Raw genomic sequence first — 18,852 nt, 5'->3', positions numbered from 1 at the left:
GAGGGAGGCTCAAGAAGGAGGGGATATGGGGACACGTGTATGCATATGGCTGATTCACTGTTGTGCAACAGAAACTAACACGGTATTGTGAAGTAATTATACTCCAATAAAGATTAAAAATATATATATATACACACACACACACATACAGAAAAGGAAACAAGGAGAGAATAAAAAAGGTAAACTAGAAAAATTCAATCAAACACAAAAGAAAGCAAAAGAATTCAGGAAAAAAAAAGATTAAGACTTACAGAAAACAATTAGCAAAATGGCCGATGTAAGCTTCTTTGTTCTATAATAATGAATTTGGCTGGTTTATTTCCCTGGTTCTTAAGAGGGAGCTTTTAAACCCTTGCAATTTCCCTAAATAACTGAAAACAGGTGTTCAAACAAAAACCTGCATACAAATATTCATAGAAACACTATTCACAGTAGTCAAAAGGTGGAAACGACCCAAATGTCCATCAAACAGATAAATAAAACCAGATATATACCTGTACAACAGAGTATTACTTAGCCATAAGAAGGAATGTTACAAGAAGAATGAACCTTGAACAGTACAGAAAGTGAAAGAAGTCAGACACAGAAAGCCACAAATTATGTAACTCCATTTATAGGAAACATCTATAATAGACAAATCTATAGAAACAGAAAGCCAATAGTGATTGCTAGGGGTTGAAGGGAAACGGGGAATTGGGAATGACTACTTAATGGGTACTGAGTTTCCTTCTGGGGTGCTGAAAATACCCTGGAACTAGAAACTGGTTATAGTTATACAACAGCATGGCTACACTAAATGCCTATGGGTTGTGTATTTTAAAATGGTTAAAATAATAAATTTTGTTATGTGTATCTTACCACAATATTTAAAAATTCTGTAAACACATTTTTATTCATTTATTAAACCAGAACCAGATGTAGATTAAAAATGCACAAAAAATTTTAAAACAATCAGGATGATATATGCTACGTACCTGTTAGTGCTGCTGGTTTGGATAGGGTACTATATTGGTTTTGTGTAGATATCATACTTTGACGTGGACTTAGTGTTGGTGATGCAACAAGTGAAAGCTCCTCAATAATAATACTGCTTTTGGGATGATTTTTGGGAAGTTCATTTAATCTTTGCTCTAATGAATACTTCAAAAGGTCCAACTTCTGACTTGATTCATTAAATCTTGCTTGAGCCTTAAACAGGGAAAAGACAATGGTGTCATTTAAATAGTTATATTCTTTGACTAATATATTTATAAGTTAAAATTTTTATTTAAAATTACTTCTGAAAGTGCTTTTCTGTCTGTTACTTTTCCTGAGCCAAGTAATTTCATTACATTCTTTGCACCTTCTGCTACTGCAAACTCTATCCTAAAATGATGCCTTAATTCTTCCATCCGAAGTTCAAGAGGACTTATGACAGGTTTGGCTAGAGGGGGACAAAAGAAAAAAAACGTAATTGAACCATTTATTTGACTTTCTAATATGTAGGGATTAAAACACAAGTAAAAGAAATAAATTCTTACAACATTAAAAGTTTTTTTTTTTTTTTTTTGTGGTATGCGGGCCTCTCACTGTTGTGGCCTCTCCCGTTGCGGAGCACAGGCTCCGGACGCGCAGGCTCAGCGGCCATGGCTCACGGGCCCAGCCGCTCCGCGGCATATGGGATCCTCCCAGACCGGGGCACGAACCCGTATCCCCTGCATCGGCAGGCGGACTCTCAACCACTGCGCCACCAGGGAGGCCCAAAAGTTAGTTCTTAAAAGTCAATAAACACTGAAGTAATACTTAATAGACACAATGTTAAAATACAGTCTTTCATCTTAGCCATCAAAACTCAAAGATAAAAACTCAAGATAAAAAAACAGAATGCCTCCTCCTCCTTAATTTTGAACCACCACTTCTTTCCTTAAAATTTATTTAGCACTATATATGCCCATAATAATAAGAATGACAATTTATCTCTGTTCCATCACCATTATCAAAAGCCAATTCATTGGTCTGGACTGCCTGAAGAATCTGCATTCGTATCACTTCTATTTTTGTCTTGCTGTCTTGGAGCAGCTGTTGAGCTGTGCCATGGAGTTTCCGATCCTATTAAGAATAAGTTTGAAAAGGTAAGCAGATACAGAGACAAATAAACCATTTTTATAACTTCTAAGTCAGATCAAATGACATCAGCAAGTGAAAAACAAGGGTCAAAAGAATACTGTGAGCACTATAATATATATACTTGGGGTAGATACATTTATTTTGAAAAGCATCAAACTGATAGGGTGAAAAATAAGAAAAACAACTCCATTAGTTAAAAGTTAGGGAGTAAGTTATAGTGAATAAACTTCTATCATGTCTAAAGACTTCAAGAAAGGTCCTGATATAAGTGAAATAATGTTACTGTCCTACCTCCCAGTTTAGTTCCAGTAATACTGAATCACAAAAAACTTACCATTTAACGACCCACCCAAAGATGTCCATGTGGCAATACCCAGAACCTTGTGAATGTTACTTTACATGTGAAAGGGAAATTAAGATAGCAGATGGAACTGAGGTTGTTAATCACCCAACCTCAAAATACAGAGGTTATCCTGGATTATCCAGATGGACCCAATGTAATCATAAGGGTCCTTAAATGTAGAAGAGGAAGGCAGAAGAGGAGGTCACATGAGAAGAACTGGAGCCACTGTTTCTGGCTTCAAAGATAGAGGAAGAGGGCCATGAGCCAAGGAATATGGGCAGCCTCTAGAAGATGGAAAGGGTAAGGAAACGAACTTTCTCCTATGTCCTCCAGAATGTGAAATCCATTTCGGACTTCTCAATTATAAAACTGTAATGTAATAAATTTGTGTTGCTTTAAGCCACTAAATTTGTGATAATTTGATACAGCAGCCACAGAAAACTAACATAGAATTTTTTTCAAAAGTTTCATGAGAAAAGTAACAGAAGTTAATGCCATCTCCTACTTAGTTATATTAGTTGTCAAAGTCTAGTAGGCTTCAATCCACAAAAAAGAAATGATAAAACTAAGCATCAAGTTAGGAAGCACTTATTCACAAGAAAGACCAATTTTTGCATATTATTTAAGCATCTCTACTTTTATCACTGAGGCAGTCAGTATTAATCTGGAAATAAAATAGCATACAATCAACCTATATTCTCCAGAAGACTCAAAACTACCAGCTAAGAGACAAGCATCAGATGTGCAGCATCATATCAATAAATCAAACACACACAGTATACCATGACACTGAATTAAGGGGAGGATGGAGATACTTGTGATGGGAGAGACAATATGTACGAGGAAAAAAAAGTGAGCTGAAATATATCACGTTAAACACCAATACAACACATTAAAAAAGTGAGCTGATATATATCACATTAAACACCAATGTAACTAGTTAAACACGTTATATACAGTGGAGGAAAAAGCAATTAGCAAATTTATGAATTTTTCTTTCATTTCTCTCCTGTTCCCATGGTCACTCATTTAGGAAAGAGTTTCTGGTCAGATTTTGTTCTTTATTAATAAAATATTTGGATTTCACATTGAGTTGGGCTTAACTAGTTACTAAGTCCCTTAAATATTCATTTACAACATGAAGCACACACACACACTATAATTTTTTTAAATTATGCTTTACCATTAAGAACACTAGCTTGAATCTGGTGTTTGTTTGAAAAGGTACATTCATATGCTTTTATGAATATACCTATTAAACTTCCAAATTTAAAATAAAAATACTTTTTAATTCTTCCTGTTATCCAGTATTAGGAACATCAAACTGAAGATTTGAAACAACTTTTCTATTTCTCTGAGACCAGATTAGAGTAAGAGAAAAAGTTAGTATTTCAAAACTCCTAATTTAATGGGACAAATAGGTTTCTTGAAGAAACTATGTAAGCAGGGATACCATTCTCTAAAATACAGAGCTTCTGTAAGCATTAGATAAAATTAAAATTATATTGCCTAGCATATGATTGGCATTAAAATGTTATCTTTTAGAGGAATAAAAATAATGATTAATTATAGGATCTCAATGAAGTTCTAATGTAAAAGTATAAATATTTATATATGCTTTTCAATTAAGCTACTCCTTTTATTATTTTATCACTATGCGAAAAGACAGTAGTTCTGTCATTTACTTCTTTAGAAATTCCTTTCTTAACTATTTCAATTCAACGTGCAAGGAAAAGCATTTGTATTTCATTTTAAAAAGTAAATGATTTTTCCCACACAGATTTCTGGAAGGTGTGCATAGATGTCAAAGTATGATAAAGGTTTTTAAAACTGACATTGGATATTACCTATCACAGGCAATTTACAGTTACTACATGTCAGTCTTATGCTTTCCAGCATTCAATGAATTTTTATTGTCAGTTTTATGCTTTCAGGCATTCAATGGATTTTTGTGTTGAGCACCTAATATGTTGAAGACAAGAGGAAAGCTAGATCCAAAGCATATGAACTGGATTATATATTAGAGAAATACTGGCTTTTATGCTAAAACTATGAGAAGATTTTTACATATATAGGTTGAACCATATGAACATGCCAATATCTGATTCTGAACTAAAAAACAGCAGTTTCATATGGTTCAAACTAACAGACTAGATAAAGTTGTTAACTATTAGTAATTAGCATACTACATTCTACAAGTAATTATATTTCAAATGTACAATATTTTACAATTATAAATAAAAATAAAGTACATTTTATATTTTCAAATTATATTTTTTTACTTTATAAAAAATAACTTTTTGTTTTAAAAGCCATAGTGTGATATTGTAAATAATAAGCTACACTATATACACAGCTTTCAGAAATAAATAAACCAATCATTATCTTTATTTTTCCATCACATATTTATGGCTTACTTTGCATGAATTAAATGTTGCCACATCCAGTAAAAATACAAAGATTAATCAGTTAGAGTGCTACCCTATAAAACTTATAGTTTGAAGAGATACAGATATTATTATATGTAACAGAATGCTAAAAGTAGTCACAGAAAAATTCACAGGAAGATGGGATCGGTTTTAGTGGAAGGAATCGAGAAAAATTTTGTGAGCTTTTAATATAGGTAAGACTGGAATATGTCAATTTTGGAAGATCTGAGAAAGGGAGGCCTAGATAGATGGTTCAGTACTTTCAAATGAGGAAAAAGAGAAGACTTGGAAGCATTTAAAAAAAGAAAAAAAAAAGTGATACAGGCTAGAAAGAACCCCAGATATTAATAAATAGTTTAGTTTGTCATATGAATATATGAACAGGAAACATTTCTTCAGCATGTCTTATCAAGTCTTCAGAGATTATTCTGAAAACCAGTGGTACTACTTAGCCATGAAATTTACATTCTAATGTTGAAAATAGAGGATAAAGAAATTGATTGTATAAATTATTATTTCAGGTAGTGGTAATGCAGTGAAAGGGATAAGGAAAGACATGGGTTGCTATTTTACATAGGATAGGAATGAAGAGCTTGCTGAGGTGGCAGCACCTGAGTAGAGATTGTAATGAAGTGAGAGAGAAAGCCATGAAAGTACTTGGGAGAAGAGCTATCTAGGCAGAGACAGTAAATGCAAAGGCCCTGAGGTAAAAGTGTCCTTGGTATGTCCAAAAGATAGCAAAGAAGTCAAGATGGCTAGAGGGTAATGAGAGAGAATGAAAGAGTTTTGGAAGATAAGATTGGAAGGTAGCCAGGAGTAAATCATGTATGAACTTGCAGAATCACAGTAAGGCCTCTGGATTTTGTTCTAAAATAGCTAGAAAGCCACTGGAGGGTTTTGAACAAGCGTGTAAAAATATCTGACTTACCTTTTGAAAGGACAACTCTGGCTATAAAATGTACAGGGGTAATAATTTTATCATACAGAATTCAATAACCAGAGTTCTGAAGAGGACTATCTACTGCCAAGCTGAGTTAATCATACCTATCACTAAATTTGCTCCCCATTATGAATTACCTATCATTGTGAAGGACACCACCATTCATCAGTCTGTTCACATAACCAATCTAAGAATCATCTTCAATTCTTCCTTCTTCCTCATATCTAGACACCACATATTTATTCTACCAAAATTGCTTGACTCTCTCTTCTTTGCTTTCGTTGCTGTTACAAGAGGCATTAAGCATGTTTAACCTGGACTACCACAAAAGCCTCCTTAAACTTGTTGCCTGTAGACTTGACCCTCTCTAATTAATTCCAAGTCTGAGGAAGAAGGATGTGAATTTTCTAAACTGTGAATCTGATCGTATATTTTCTTTGCTAAAAGTCTTTCAGCAACTCCCTACACCTTATAAGACAGAATCTCAACTGCTTAATTTTGTACAAAGTACTTTATAATCTGGTTTGTCTTTCATTATGCTACACCTCTCACTATGCTTCATTTGCTTAAAGCTCTTCTGGTGGGGAACAGAAAAAGTCCTGTTGGATTCATCTGAAGGACTTTTCCCAAATAAAATGTGTCTTTCTGGAGATTCAGATGTTACCCCAGTAGGGCATGGCCTTTCATTGAAAATAACTGCTAGAGTTGATGACTGTTACAATTAGAAGTGCATCCTACCTACCCTCAGGTATGTCAGATAAGAAACTGCCATACGAAAGCACTTCCTTAGAGCAAGCCACTCTATCCCACAGTTCCTTACCCTGTATATACTGGGCTTACCCACATCACTATCCCTAGAAAGTAATTCCTTCTTAAACTCTAAATCATCCTTCAAATCTTATACTAAGACTTTAATTATTTCTTCTGATAGTTAAGTGATTCTTCTCCACTGTGCTTCTAAGTAACTTGAACATACCACTATTATATATTGTAGTTATTTACATGTGAGATCTGCTTTTTAGATAGTGTGTCTCTTGAAAGCAGGATATTATCTGTTGAGTACCTACTACGTATAAGACACTACTTTTATAATATTCATACTCCAGAGCCCAGCATAACAGTTATCAAACTTTTAACTACATAATAACTAAATTAATATTCTACATAACTTCAATGTACAACTTTCCCTATTCTCATAAGATATACTTTGACCCTATGAGAGGTTTAAAGATGAGAAATGAAACAGTTAACGACCAAATCTCGACAACAGTAACTGGCAGGCCTAACTCAGAGACTATAGCAGCTGTTAATATGCTCTGGACCTCCACTTGACCCCTTCTCAAATTAATGGATCTCCTAATCAAAAATAAAAGGTTACTGGAACTTATCTATTTGTTTTAACAGGCTTACTAGTAGCCCTGTTTATTTTGGACTTGTGGTTATTGTAAGTTATCTATTTCCCTTTTAATACATCCATAAACCTGTTAAATTCGGGAAGGGGGGTTGTTGGTTACAGATCACTTTGAGAATACAGTGAAACTTATGGCCCTCTTATTCATCCATTTATCAATATACACACTCACTTTTCCTATAACTTCAAAGGATTCATGAACCTATCAATCTAATCCATCAACTGTAGGCTAAAAAACCTTACTCCAGAGGTGTTTTAATTTTAAAACACTCAGCATAATATGGTGCATTCACAGTTCCAAGAACACAGTATTTGCCTTAAAAAAAGAAAAAAAGCCCAAAATAACATTTGATAAAAATGAAAAAAAAAAAAACCCAAACTAAAGGTCAATACTAAAAACAATAGAAAAACCAACTCTACCATCCCATAATAAATGTTCAAAGTTAGTGAAGTAGTATACTATCAAGTATCAGATCATGTAAGTAATACATCAAGTAGGAATAAATACATTTCTCTAAAAATAATTTAGAAATTATTTTGAAATATGGCATATAATTGAACTAATTTTCATAAATAAGTTAAAAAATCTTATTTATAACATATACACATTTCTCTTTTCAGCATCTTCACAAATTTCATTTGAATGGGTACATAGGGTACTTGGCTCCAAGCAAAGATTCCTACTGTCCCCTCCAGTCCCCCCAATTTCAAATTCTTCCTAAACTTAAAAAACAAAAAGAAATACCTAAAACTTTTATTCTGAAATTACTTAAGAACTATCTATTAAAATATGGAAGAAACTGATTTGCAGAGACAAAAATCTTTAAGATAAATGAGTTGAAAGTAGAAGGGTGGATTTTATAATAAATCAACCTTGCTAAGACTTTTTGCAAATTATAAAACTGTAGAACATTAGATTGGAAAGAACCTTCATGTTAATCCAGTTCGGTTGTTCCTATCATTTTCTCTTCCACATTATATCTCAGAAAAAGGACACATTCCTATTAGTAACAAGTGTTCTCCGTAACACTGGTTTTTAATTAGGAGTTACATGCCCATACCAGATTCCCTGAGAATCCAAAGATCTAGTCCAAACAATCATTAATGATAGAACGTCTTCTCTTTTTTTTGTCCTTTCTTAAAGATCTGTATGTAGTGATGGAAAACTCATTATAGCCAAAACTTTTTTAAATAAATTTTTTTTAGAATAATTTTAGATTTACAGAAAAGTTGTAGTTTTCTGTGGAGAGTGGAGAGTTCCTGTGTACCCTTTACTCAGACAATTTTCTTTAAAAATTTTTTATTGATTGATTTTGATAGAAATAATTTTTAAAATAATATTTTAGAAATCTTTTGTTTCCAATTTGTTGTATTGTCAATACACAGATTTGGAGGCTAAAAAGATCTCAGAAATCCTAATACAGTGTTTAAACAGCAAAATCATGAAAAGCAGAAAAACGCAAAAAATGTGGTACTAAATAGATGATGAAAAGGATACTTGTTTACAGTATAAGAGCTTAAACAAGAAGAGTATCATCTTGTTCAACATAAGCTGTGAACGTTCGCATCAGATAACTCAAATTTTTTACCCCTCTGTGCATTGCCCACAAATGACTGTGAAAGTGCCACGAGTACTGATGTTGGGTTTCAAATAAATTTTATCAGGTAGGTTAATTCACACATGTGGAATTGGTGAATAACAAGGATTGACTGTATACACACATATTTATTTACTGTACTTACCTTTGAAGATCCATTTGAATACATCTGTATCATGTTCTCTGCACCTTGTTTTACTTTAAGTTCTATATCCAATTGTTTTTGTAAGGCCATCAGTCTATTATTGCTGGTGGAACAACGAGGATCACTACTGGGAGTATCTGGAGTCCTTGGGCAATCTGTAAGTTAAATAGTATATTAAAAATTATTTACTAGGACCAATTGCTGCTTAAAATTGGAAGTTAATATTTTCAAAGAATAAAGAATTACAAGGTTTGAGACAAGCTTGAATCTCCTTATGCTTACAGAAAATACAAGAATTCAAGTCAAGAAAATATTCAAGTAGAGTTCTAGGACTATCTGCCAGGGATACTATAGAAGTGACTACACTGAGTCTGAAGCTGAGTTAGATCATTGTCCAAAGTTCTTCTAATACAATTACTTTAAAATTAAATCAAATCAATTTGACTAGTGTATTTAAGAATTAAACTAAATTCCCTACTTATTACCTGATTGGTTAGAGAACAAAGCATACTCAAAATTATACAAATTCTACTAAAATAATTACCTATACATAGGACTAAGGGTACTTCAAATATAATGCTAGCATTAATTAAAATAATCTAAGTGTATGCATAAAAGCCTTCACATTTTGCTTTCTACTATGATGGTAGAGCGTGTAGGAAGACCAAAAATTCAAGTCCATTACTTTTCATAAAGCATACCGTGGTGCTTCTATTTTGAAACAAAAACAAAAACTTCAAATAGAACACTCTAATTATTCTCAGTAATCCATTATTGTTGAAACACATCTAATAGTTCTACCACATATCTAAATTTCTTCATATTGAAGTTATTTTGTGTTTTATCCACACCAGGTCTCTAGATTAAAAAAAAAAAAAAAAACTAGAAGACTAGGGTAATAGACCTAGTTTAGTTATAAGTAGCTTGGTAATCACCAGAAAACTGCTTAAACTGCAAGTCATTTAACCTTTATGCTTCAGGGCTCCCTTCTCTCTCTAATAAAAGATGGTGTGACTATCCAATTTTAATAAATATGTTTCATATTTGGTTTTATACTTCTTTAAAAAAAGAGTCACTAGCTCAAAAACGTTTAAAAATAAGTTGTTAACTAACTTACAAAAATACAGATGTTATGTTAGATACTGATATAAAATAATATTATTTTATCATTTACGTACTACTTTACAAGGTCTAAGTCCTGATTTAAGGGCTTTATTGACTCATTAATCCTCATAACAGCCCTGAAATAAGTATTACACCTATTATTACTGAAAAGAAGACTAGAGCACAGGGAAGTTAAGAAACTTGCCCAAAGTCATACAGGTAGTAAGTCAGTTCTGTTCCAAAGTCTAGCTTAATAATTGCTGTGCTATGCTGCCTCTTTGCCATTTAAAAGCCTTGTAAACAGCTATACTGACCGCTGTGTGTATGTGTGTATACTTACATATATAACAGTATAATTATACACACACACAAATGTGTATGTATGCATATTAATCCTTAAAATAACATTTTGAGACAGATATTATCCATACTTTACATATCAGGAAATAGGTAAAGTTACAGTTATTAACTAGGATTCAAATTCAAGAAAGGTTTCTATTGCTAATGAATTCCCAAATTACAAATGAGCTGCTCCAAAAGTTGATTTTTGTAAGTTGACATATGCTTAAAGAAAACTACTATAAAAGGTAGACAAGCTTTTAGATCAGGCACACAAAAGAACTACATAACATATTGCTATGGTTGGAATGTTTGTGTACCCCCAAAATTCATACATTGAAGCTCTTACGTGAGGGTACTTGGAGGTGAGGCCTTTGGGAGGTAATTAGGTCCTAAGGGTAGTCTCCCTGTTATGCAAGGATATGGTGAGAAGACGCTGTCTACACACCAGGAAGAGGGCCATCACCATAATTCTGACCATGTTGGCACCTTAATCTCAGAGTTCTCAGCCTCCAGAACTATGAGAAATAAATTTCTGTTGTTTACGCCATCTAGTCTATGGTATTTTGTTAAAGCAGCCTAAACTAAGACATAAATAAATTCTCTCTCTCTCTCTCTCTCTCTCCTGGCTGTGCCTAGCTCTGAATCCCAGTTTTGGCACTGAGATTTAGTACAAACCATGTGATATGGGATAAATTACTTAACACCTCTGTGCCTCATTTTCCTCATCTGTTAAATAGTGAAAATAACATCTACCTCACAGGATTATTGTGACTAAATAAGTTATGTGTAAAGAGGTTAGAAAAGGCCGTGGTGCATAGTAAATATCCAGTAAACAGTAACTAGTACTAGTCAGTGTACAAGTGTTAAGTATATCTCTGTTGAGTCCATAAATGAAGTGTACATTTATTGCAATGACTGAAAAGTGCATTCAGATCTGTGAACAGTTAGGTTTTCTCCCCGACTTCCTGTTTTTTTTTTTAAACATAAATGATACAAGACTCTTGGAAGAAACTGAAATTATACAAAATTTGGTACATAGTTAATTTATAGCAAGCACATTTTTAAAAAGAACTGGAATGCATTCAGAGTAGAAGGACCTCAGCTGAGAAAAGTATGGAAATTTGTTGTCTGTAAAATACTTGATGGTGTTTAGCCTAGGGTAAAAGAAATGATTCTTGCCTAAACATTTAAACAATTGTCTATAAAAGAAGCTGTCCTCTTACTATCTCCTCACAGGGCAGAGAATTAGAACCAAAGGGTAAATGTAGTGAGTGCAAAAATTTTATCCCAGGATAAAGAGAAATTCCTTATAAAATTAAATGGTTTGCCTTAAAAAATGTAATAAAATCCCTTGTCTCTGGAAGCATTTATATAGAAGCTAGATTACAAACCATTAAAGATACTATATAAGAAATTCTTGCACATTAAAGAAGGTTGTCCAAGATATTGAAACACCCACTGATTCTATCAGTCTGTGAATTCGTAATAATATTATAATATCTAACACTGTTTTTCATGGAAAAGTATACTTTCAGTTTTAATAAGAATTTTAAGAACATAAGAAATAACACAACAGTTAAGAGTCTGGGCTCTTGAGGTCAGAATGTCTGGGTTAGAATCCTGTGATTGTTACTTATTGGTGTGATCTTGATCAGATACTTAATATGTGTTAGTTATCTAACCACAAATTTGGGGTTACTGTGAAGATAAATCCTGTACAGTGCTTAGGCTAAAGTGTAGGGCTCAATAAAACTACATGTCAGGGCTCAGTTAAGCAGCTATTTCTGCCATCTAATCTTCAAAGGAACTAACAATGGTTTGTAATATAACCTTATTTTAGAAATAAAAAAGCAAACTCAGAGAGGTTAAGTAATTTGCAACAGTCACAAAAGTATATGCCAAGCCAGAAATTTAACTTTAGAAATATCTTGTTTTATAAAGACCACTTTTTACTCATTTAGAAATTAGAGAAACACTTTGCTGTCTTCCTTAGATTTCACCTATTTTCCCTTTCAAACTATTTTTCTTCCTTCCAGTTTTTTCTATTAAAATTTTTTAATACAATTTTTAAAGGTTACTTTCCATTTACAGTTATTACAAAATACTGGCTATTACTGGTGTTGTACAATACATCCTTGAGTCTTACACCAACAGTTTGTACCCTCCACTCCCCCACACCTATATTGTCTCTCCCACCTTCCCTCTCCTCACTGGTAACCACTAGTTTATTCTCTGTATCAGTAAGTCTGCTTCTTTTATGTTATATTCACTTGTCATATTTTTTAGAGTCCACATATAAGCAATATCATACAGTATTTATCTTTCTGACTTACTTCACTTAGCATAATGCCCTCTAAATCCATCCATGTTGCTGCAAATGGCAGAATTTTGTTGGCCATTTTTATGACTAAGTAGTATTCCATTGTATGTATATATACCACAGCTTCCTTATCCATTTATCTGTGGATAGACACTTAGGTTGTTGCCATATTTTGGCTATTGTAAACAATGCTGCTATGAACATTGGGGTGCATTCATCTTTTTGAATTGGTGTTTTTGTTTTTTTCAGATATGTACCCAGGAGTGGAATTACTGGGTCATATGTATTTCTATTTTTAGTTTTTTGAGAAACCTTCGTACTGTTTGCACCAATTTACATTCCCACCAACAGTGTATAAGGCTTCCCTTTTCTCTACCTCCTTGCCAACATTTGTTTTTTGTAACTTTTTGATGATAGCCATTCTGACAGCTGTGAGGTGATACCTCTTTGTGGTTTTGGTTTGCATTTCCCTGATGATTAGCAATGTTGAGCATCTTTTCATATGGCTGTTGGCCATCTGTATTTTCTCTTTGGTAAAATGTCTATTCAGTTCTTCTGCCCATTATTTATTTATTTATTTATTTTTAATGTTGAGTTGCATGAGCTGTTTACATATGTTGGGTATTAATCCTTCATTGGGTCATATCATTCGCAAATATTTTCTCCTATTCAGTAGGTTGTCTTTTCTTTTTGTCACTGGTTTCCTTTGCTGTGCAGAAGCTTTCTGTTAGGCTCCATTTGTTTAATTTTGCTTTTATTTCCTTTATTTTAGGAGAAAGATCCAAAAAATAACTGCTGTGATTTATGTCAGTATTCTGCCTATGTTTTCTTGTAGGAGTTTTAAGGTTTTTGGACTTGCATTTAGGCCTTTAATCCATTTGGAGTTTATTTTTGTATATGGTGTTAGAGAACATCCTAATTTCATTCTTTTGCATGTAGCTGTCCAGTTTTCCCAGCACCACTTATTGAAGAGACTGTCTTTTCCCCATTGTATATTCTTCCCTCCTTTGTCATAGATTAATTGACCGTAAGTGCGTGGGTTTATTTCTGGGCTTTCTATCCTGTTCCCTTGATCTACTGTCTGTTTTTGTGCCAGTACCATACTGTTTTGATTACTGTAGCTTTGTAGTATAGTCTGAAGTCAGGGAGCTTGATTCCTCCAGCTCTGTTGTTCTTTGTCAAGATTGTTTTGGCTATTCGGGATCTTTCGTGTTTCCATATAAATTCTAAAATTATTTGTTCTAGTTCTGTGAAAAATGCTATTGCTATTTCATTTTGGTTTATTATTATTATTAGTATTTGCGGTATGCGGGCTTCTCACTGTTGTGGCCTCTCCCACTGCGGAGCACAGGGTCCGGACACGCGGGCTCAGCGGCCATGGCTCACGGGCCCAGCCGCTCCGCGGCATGTGGGATCTTCCCAGACCAGGGCACAAACCCGTGTCCCCTGCATTGGCAGGCGGACTCTCAACCACTGCACCACCAGGGAAGCCCGCTATTGGTATTTTGATAGGGATTGTACTGAATCTGTAGATTGCCTTGGCTAACATGGTCATTTTAAGAATATTGATTCTTCCAATCCAAGAACACAGTGTATCTTTCTATCTGTTTGTATCATCTTCAATTTCATTCAACAGAGTCTTTAGTTTCTGGAGTACAGTTCTTTTGCCTCCTTCAGTAGGTTTATTTGTAGATATTTAGTTCTTTTTGATGCAATAGTAAACAGATTGTTTCCTTAATTCTCTTTCTGATAGTTCATTGTGAATGTATAGAAATGCAACAGATCTCTCTGTATGTTAATTTTGTATCCTGCAACTTTACCGAATTCATTGATGAGCTCCAGTAGTTTTCTGGTGGCATCTTTAGGATTTTCTATGTATAGCACCATGTCAGCTGCAAAAAGTGACAGTTTTACTTCTTCCTTTCCAGTTTGGATTCCTTTTTCTATTTTTTTCTCTGATTTCTATAAAAGTGGTAAGAATGGGCATTCCTGCCTTGTTCCTGATCTTGGAGGAAATGCTTTCAGCTTTTCACTGTTGAGCATGATGTTAGCTGTGGGACTGTCATATATGGCCTTTATTATGTTTAAGTATGTTCCATCTATCCTCATTTTCTGGAGAGTTTTTTTTTTATCATAATAGATGTTGAATTTTATCAAAAGCTTTTTCTGCATCTATTGAGATGATCATATGGTTTGTTTGTTTTTTTTTGCGGTACACAGGCCTCTCACTGCTGTGGCCCCTCCCACTGCGGAGCACAGGCTCCGACGCGCAGGCCCAGCGGCCACGGCCCATGGGTCCAGCTGCTCCACAGCACACGGGACCTTCCCAGACTGGGGCACGAACCCGGGACCCCGCATAAGCAGGCGGACCTCCAACCACTGCACCACCAGGGAAGCCCCCGATCATATGGTTTCTATTCTTCAATTTGTTAATACTGTGTATCACACTGATTGATCTGTGGATATTGAAAAACCCTTGCATCCGTGGGATAAATCCCACTTGACCATGGTGTATTATTCTTTTAATGTACTGTTAGATTTGGTTTGCTAGTATTTTGTTGAGAATTTTGGCATCTATGTTCATCAGTGATATTGGCCTGTAATTTTCTTTTTTCGTGATATCTTTGTCTTTGGAGGACATCCTAGGAAATTATAATTCCACAAAAATAACTCAAGAGATAACAATTACCTATAAAAATCAAGGTGCTACAAATTATAGAGTCAGAAGATATTTGCAATCTTTAAGTACCTGAAACGGTGGGTTGACTAACTTAATACTCCATGTGCAATCTCCTTCTCTCTTGCTTAAATTAAGAGCAGGTTAAGGGGAAAAAGATAACAAAACAAACAAACAAGATTTCTCAGACTTACTTGCATTTGGGGGATAGGGAGAAGGCAGTGAATGCATGGTGCATGTGACACAATCCCGGGACAGATATAAGTAGACATTTGTACCTTTGTGCTTCTGAGAATGTTTTTGCTTTTCTGAACAAAAGAGACTTATTAGGCTCTCATCATCCTGATGAAGTAAAGCTTGGATTTTAATAAGCCCAAGAAAAGGCCCAAGGACTCTTACAAAGTAGGCAGTCAGATCAGAAAAAACATGATTAAAGACAGGAACCTTAAAAGTTGTCATCCACAACAGGTGAATTATTTGTTGACTTGCTTTTGGCTTGGGGTGACTGGCGGGAAGGGGAAATGGATATTCTTCAAGAAAAAATTCTTACTGCTCTCATACAGGTTTGAAGCAGGAAATCATACTATCTATGTGCCCCCCCAAAAATTAATCATAAATTTTACTTTAATTGGCCTCAGGTTGATAATGCTTTCAGGCATCTTACAGAAACAAATGCAAATCCTCTTTGAAAGAAGGCACTTTAAATCCAGACCTAAAATAATTCCCACAGATAAAGTTCCAATGAAAATGTGCCCACAACTAGAAATCACAAAGTTCCGGCAGGAAAAAAAAAATTCATCGTGAGTTAGAAAAAAACTACAGGAGTATCATAGTAAAGATTTCATTTGTTGTCATTACCTCACACAAAATGTGAAAAAGTATATTTTATAGGTAAAATTAAATAGAAAGGTATCAAAAGAATGACTAAAACAAGAGACTATCAAAAATTACCAAGATTAACAAAACAGAACTTGTAGTAGTAAGTGTATGTATGTATGTGTGTATATATATATATATATATATATATATATATATATATATAAAATACATATACAAACAAAACAGAAATTAGAAATACAATATACACGGTCAAGAGCAAACTGGACACATGGAAAGAATTAGAGAAATAGAGATAGACTTGAAGAAATTATCATGCATCTAACTGGAGTTCCAAAATGAAAGAGAAGAAGGAATACAAGACATGCAACATTCAACAAGATAGGCGCTAAGCACTTCCCACAATCAATGAAATACACAAATCTCAGATCCAGGAAGCCCAACATATCCCAAGCTGATCAAATGAAAAGAAATCTATACCATTCAGCAGAACACTACAGAAAAAGAGTTTCTTAAAAACAGCTAGGGAGAAAAGGCAGAACATCTGCATAGTTTAACCATTAGATCAGTAACTGCCCCCTCAAAAACAACAGGGGAATCCAGAAGACATAAAATAATAGTTTCCAGGTACTGAGAGACAATAAACGTCAACCTAGAATGATATACCCGGGGAAATATCTTTCTAAAGTCTATACCTTTAGGAAGAAAAAGAAACAAGATGAAGGAAGGCCTGAGAAGCATGAAGAAATGTTGAACAAAGAAAATGATAAACACGTGGGTAATTATAAACCAACAATGACTATATAAAACAATAATAGTTAATGTAACTTGTGGAAATGAAGATAAAATGATAGAACTGGAATATGAACAATGACAGCACTTAGGTCAATTGGAGTTACATAGATTGAAATTAAAGTATTCTAAGTTTGTTATATGGTATATAAAGAAAGTATACCATTCAGTCTAGTTGACAAACAGAAACCACACTAGATATTTTGAACAAAGGGAATTTAACACAGGGAATTGCTTACATCATACATATTCAGGTATTGTGCAAAGGGCTTGAGAAAAAAATTCCTTTTCTTAAAGGGCTTAGAGTCAGGTACAACCTCTATGTAACTATATAAATGGGTATGTGTGTCTATTCATGCAACAGTGTATGTGTGTATATATGAACATTTTCAAATATACTGAAAAGATGAAAGAATGGTATAGTGAGCACCCATAAACCCACCACCTAGATTTGCCAATCTACACACACACACACACACACACACACACACACACACACACGTGTAGGAAGATAAAAAAAGAGAGCAAACATAAATGGTACGAAGAAAGATGGGAAAATTAGATTCGGGAGCAACAATTTCACTCAGAAATTGAAGTTATTAGCAGAGGCCAGATTATATGAAAGGCATCTCTGTAATGCTATAAATTTGTACTGTATTCTGTAGGGAATGGAGAGCCACTGAAAGGTTTAAAGCAAGAAAGTAACAGGATCAATTCTGAATACTAAGTAAAAAATACTGGTAGCAGTGTTTAGGTTGGATTAGAGAAATACTTAACTTGCAGGCTTCAGCAGTAAGGATGGAGAAGAGACAGATTTGAGACCTATGTCAGAGGTAGAATCTATAGGGCCTGGTGACTTGACTTACACTGGAGAGTGAAAGTAAAAAGAAATACAGACATCTACAGTAAAAGTCAGATTTTAATTACAGATTATGGGGGTCATGCCATTAACAGGACAGAAAACAAAAGGGAAAGATTTAGAGGCAGTGTGTCTCAGGAAGGAAGAGTTCAACTTTAAACATGGTAAGAAGCAAAGCCAACAGGATAATAATACCTATATTCAGGCAATATCCATAAGGTTATAAGGCTATAAATTATGAGATGAAGCCCAGAAAATCCATTTTGGTTTGAAATACCACTTTGAAAGTCAGCAGAAAATACAACGTGGTTAAAATCTCCTTAGGGATGAGATTTTCCAAGGCCAGAATGATGAGTGAAAACTGAATTTGTTAGTATTTTTCCCAACAATGTGTAGAGCAACAGATATGCTGTTTCTGGTACTTTTTGTATTTTCTCTAAATCCACAACTGAGCAGTTGGCTTCCAAAATGAGTTAAGAGTTCTAGAAAACAGGAGCAGTCCCGATCCTTAGAAGGCTCCTAAATAAGGTTTAGCCTTAAACTGGTTACTTCATTCTCATGGAGGTTAGTAACGTAATTGACCTTTAATCTTTACTTCCTAGCCCCAGGAAAGCTTCCTCAGATTTTACTTACATCCAGAGGTTTCATGTTCAGAATTAGAAAAGCTTAAATGCCTCATACTTGACCTTTCCTCAAGCTATTAAAACCCTTGTTCACAAAACACCATAGAAACAGCATATACAGTCTCTATTCTCTTTGTTTTATGAACGAGAAAAACAAGGACTGGAGGGGTTGCAAGTGAGACACAAACACATAACTACGTAATGATCCAGCTGGAATGAGACCTTGGATTATAGAAACTTTGTTCTTTAGTTTATACCTAGCTGATTCCCAATGCTCAATATTCATAAAGTGGTACCTGTACAGCCAGGATGTCTGTTTATGGAAC

General features: G+C 34.4%; 1 protein-coding gene across 5 annotated transcripts in view; it reads right to left on the bottom strand.

The window, feature by feature from the left end:
* PKN2 (protein kinase N2) overlaps positions 1-18,852 on the bottom strand; it is a 161,179-nt gene that overhangs the window by 96,353 nt on the left and 45,974 nt on the right. For all 5 annotated transcript variants that reach the window (XM_082614062.1, XM_082614061.1, XM_082614060.1 and 2 more), the window contains 4 exons: positions 8,973-9,127; positions 1,971-2,088; positions 1,278-1,423; positions 975-1,188 (listed from right to left, as the gene is read on the bottom strand). In XM_082614062.1, coding sequence (XP_082470188.1) covers positions 975-1,188; positions 1,278-1,423; positions 1,971-2,088; positions 8,973-9,127 — 633 coding nt within the window. The remainder of the gene's footprint in view (positions 1-974; positions 1,189-1,277; positions 1,424-1,970; positions 2,089-8,972; positions 9,128-18,852) is intronic.

This window comes from Mesoplodon mirus (assembly GCF_964341445.2).
Source record: "Mesoplodon mirus genome assembly, chromosome: 3".
NCBI classification, from domain to species: domain Eukaryota; kingdom Metazoa; phylum Chordata; class Mammalia; order Artiodactyla; family Ziphiidae; genus Mesoplodon; species Mesoplodon mirus.
Note: the sequence above shows the minus strand (reverse complement) of the source record. Positions and strands in the feature narration are given on the sequence as shown.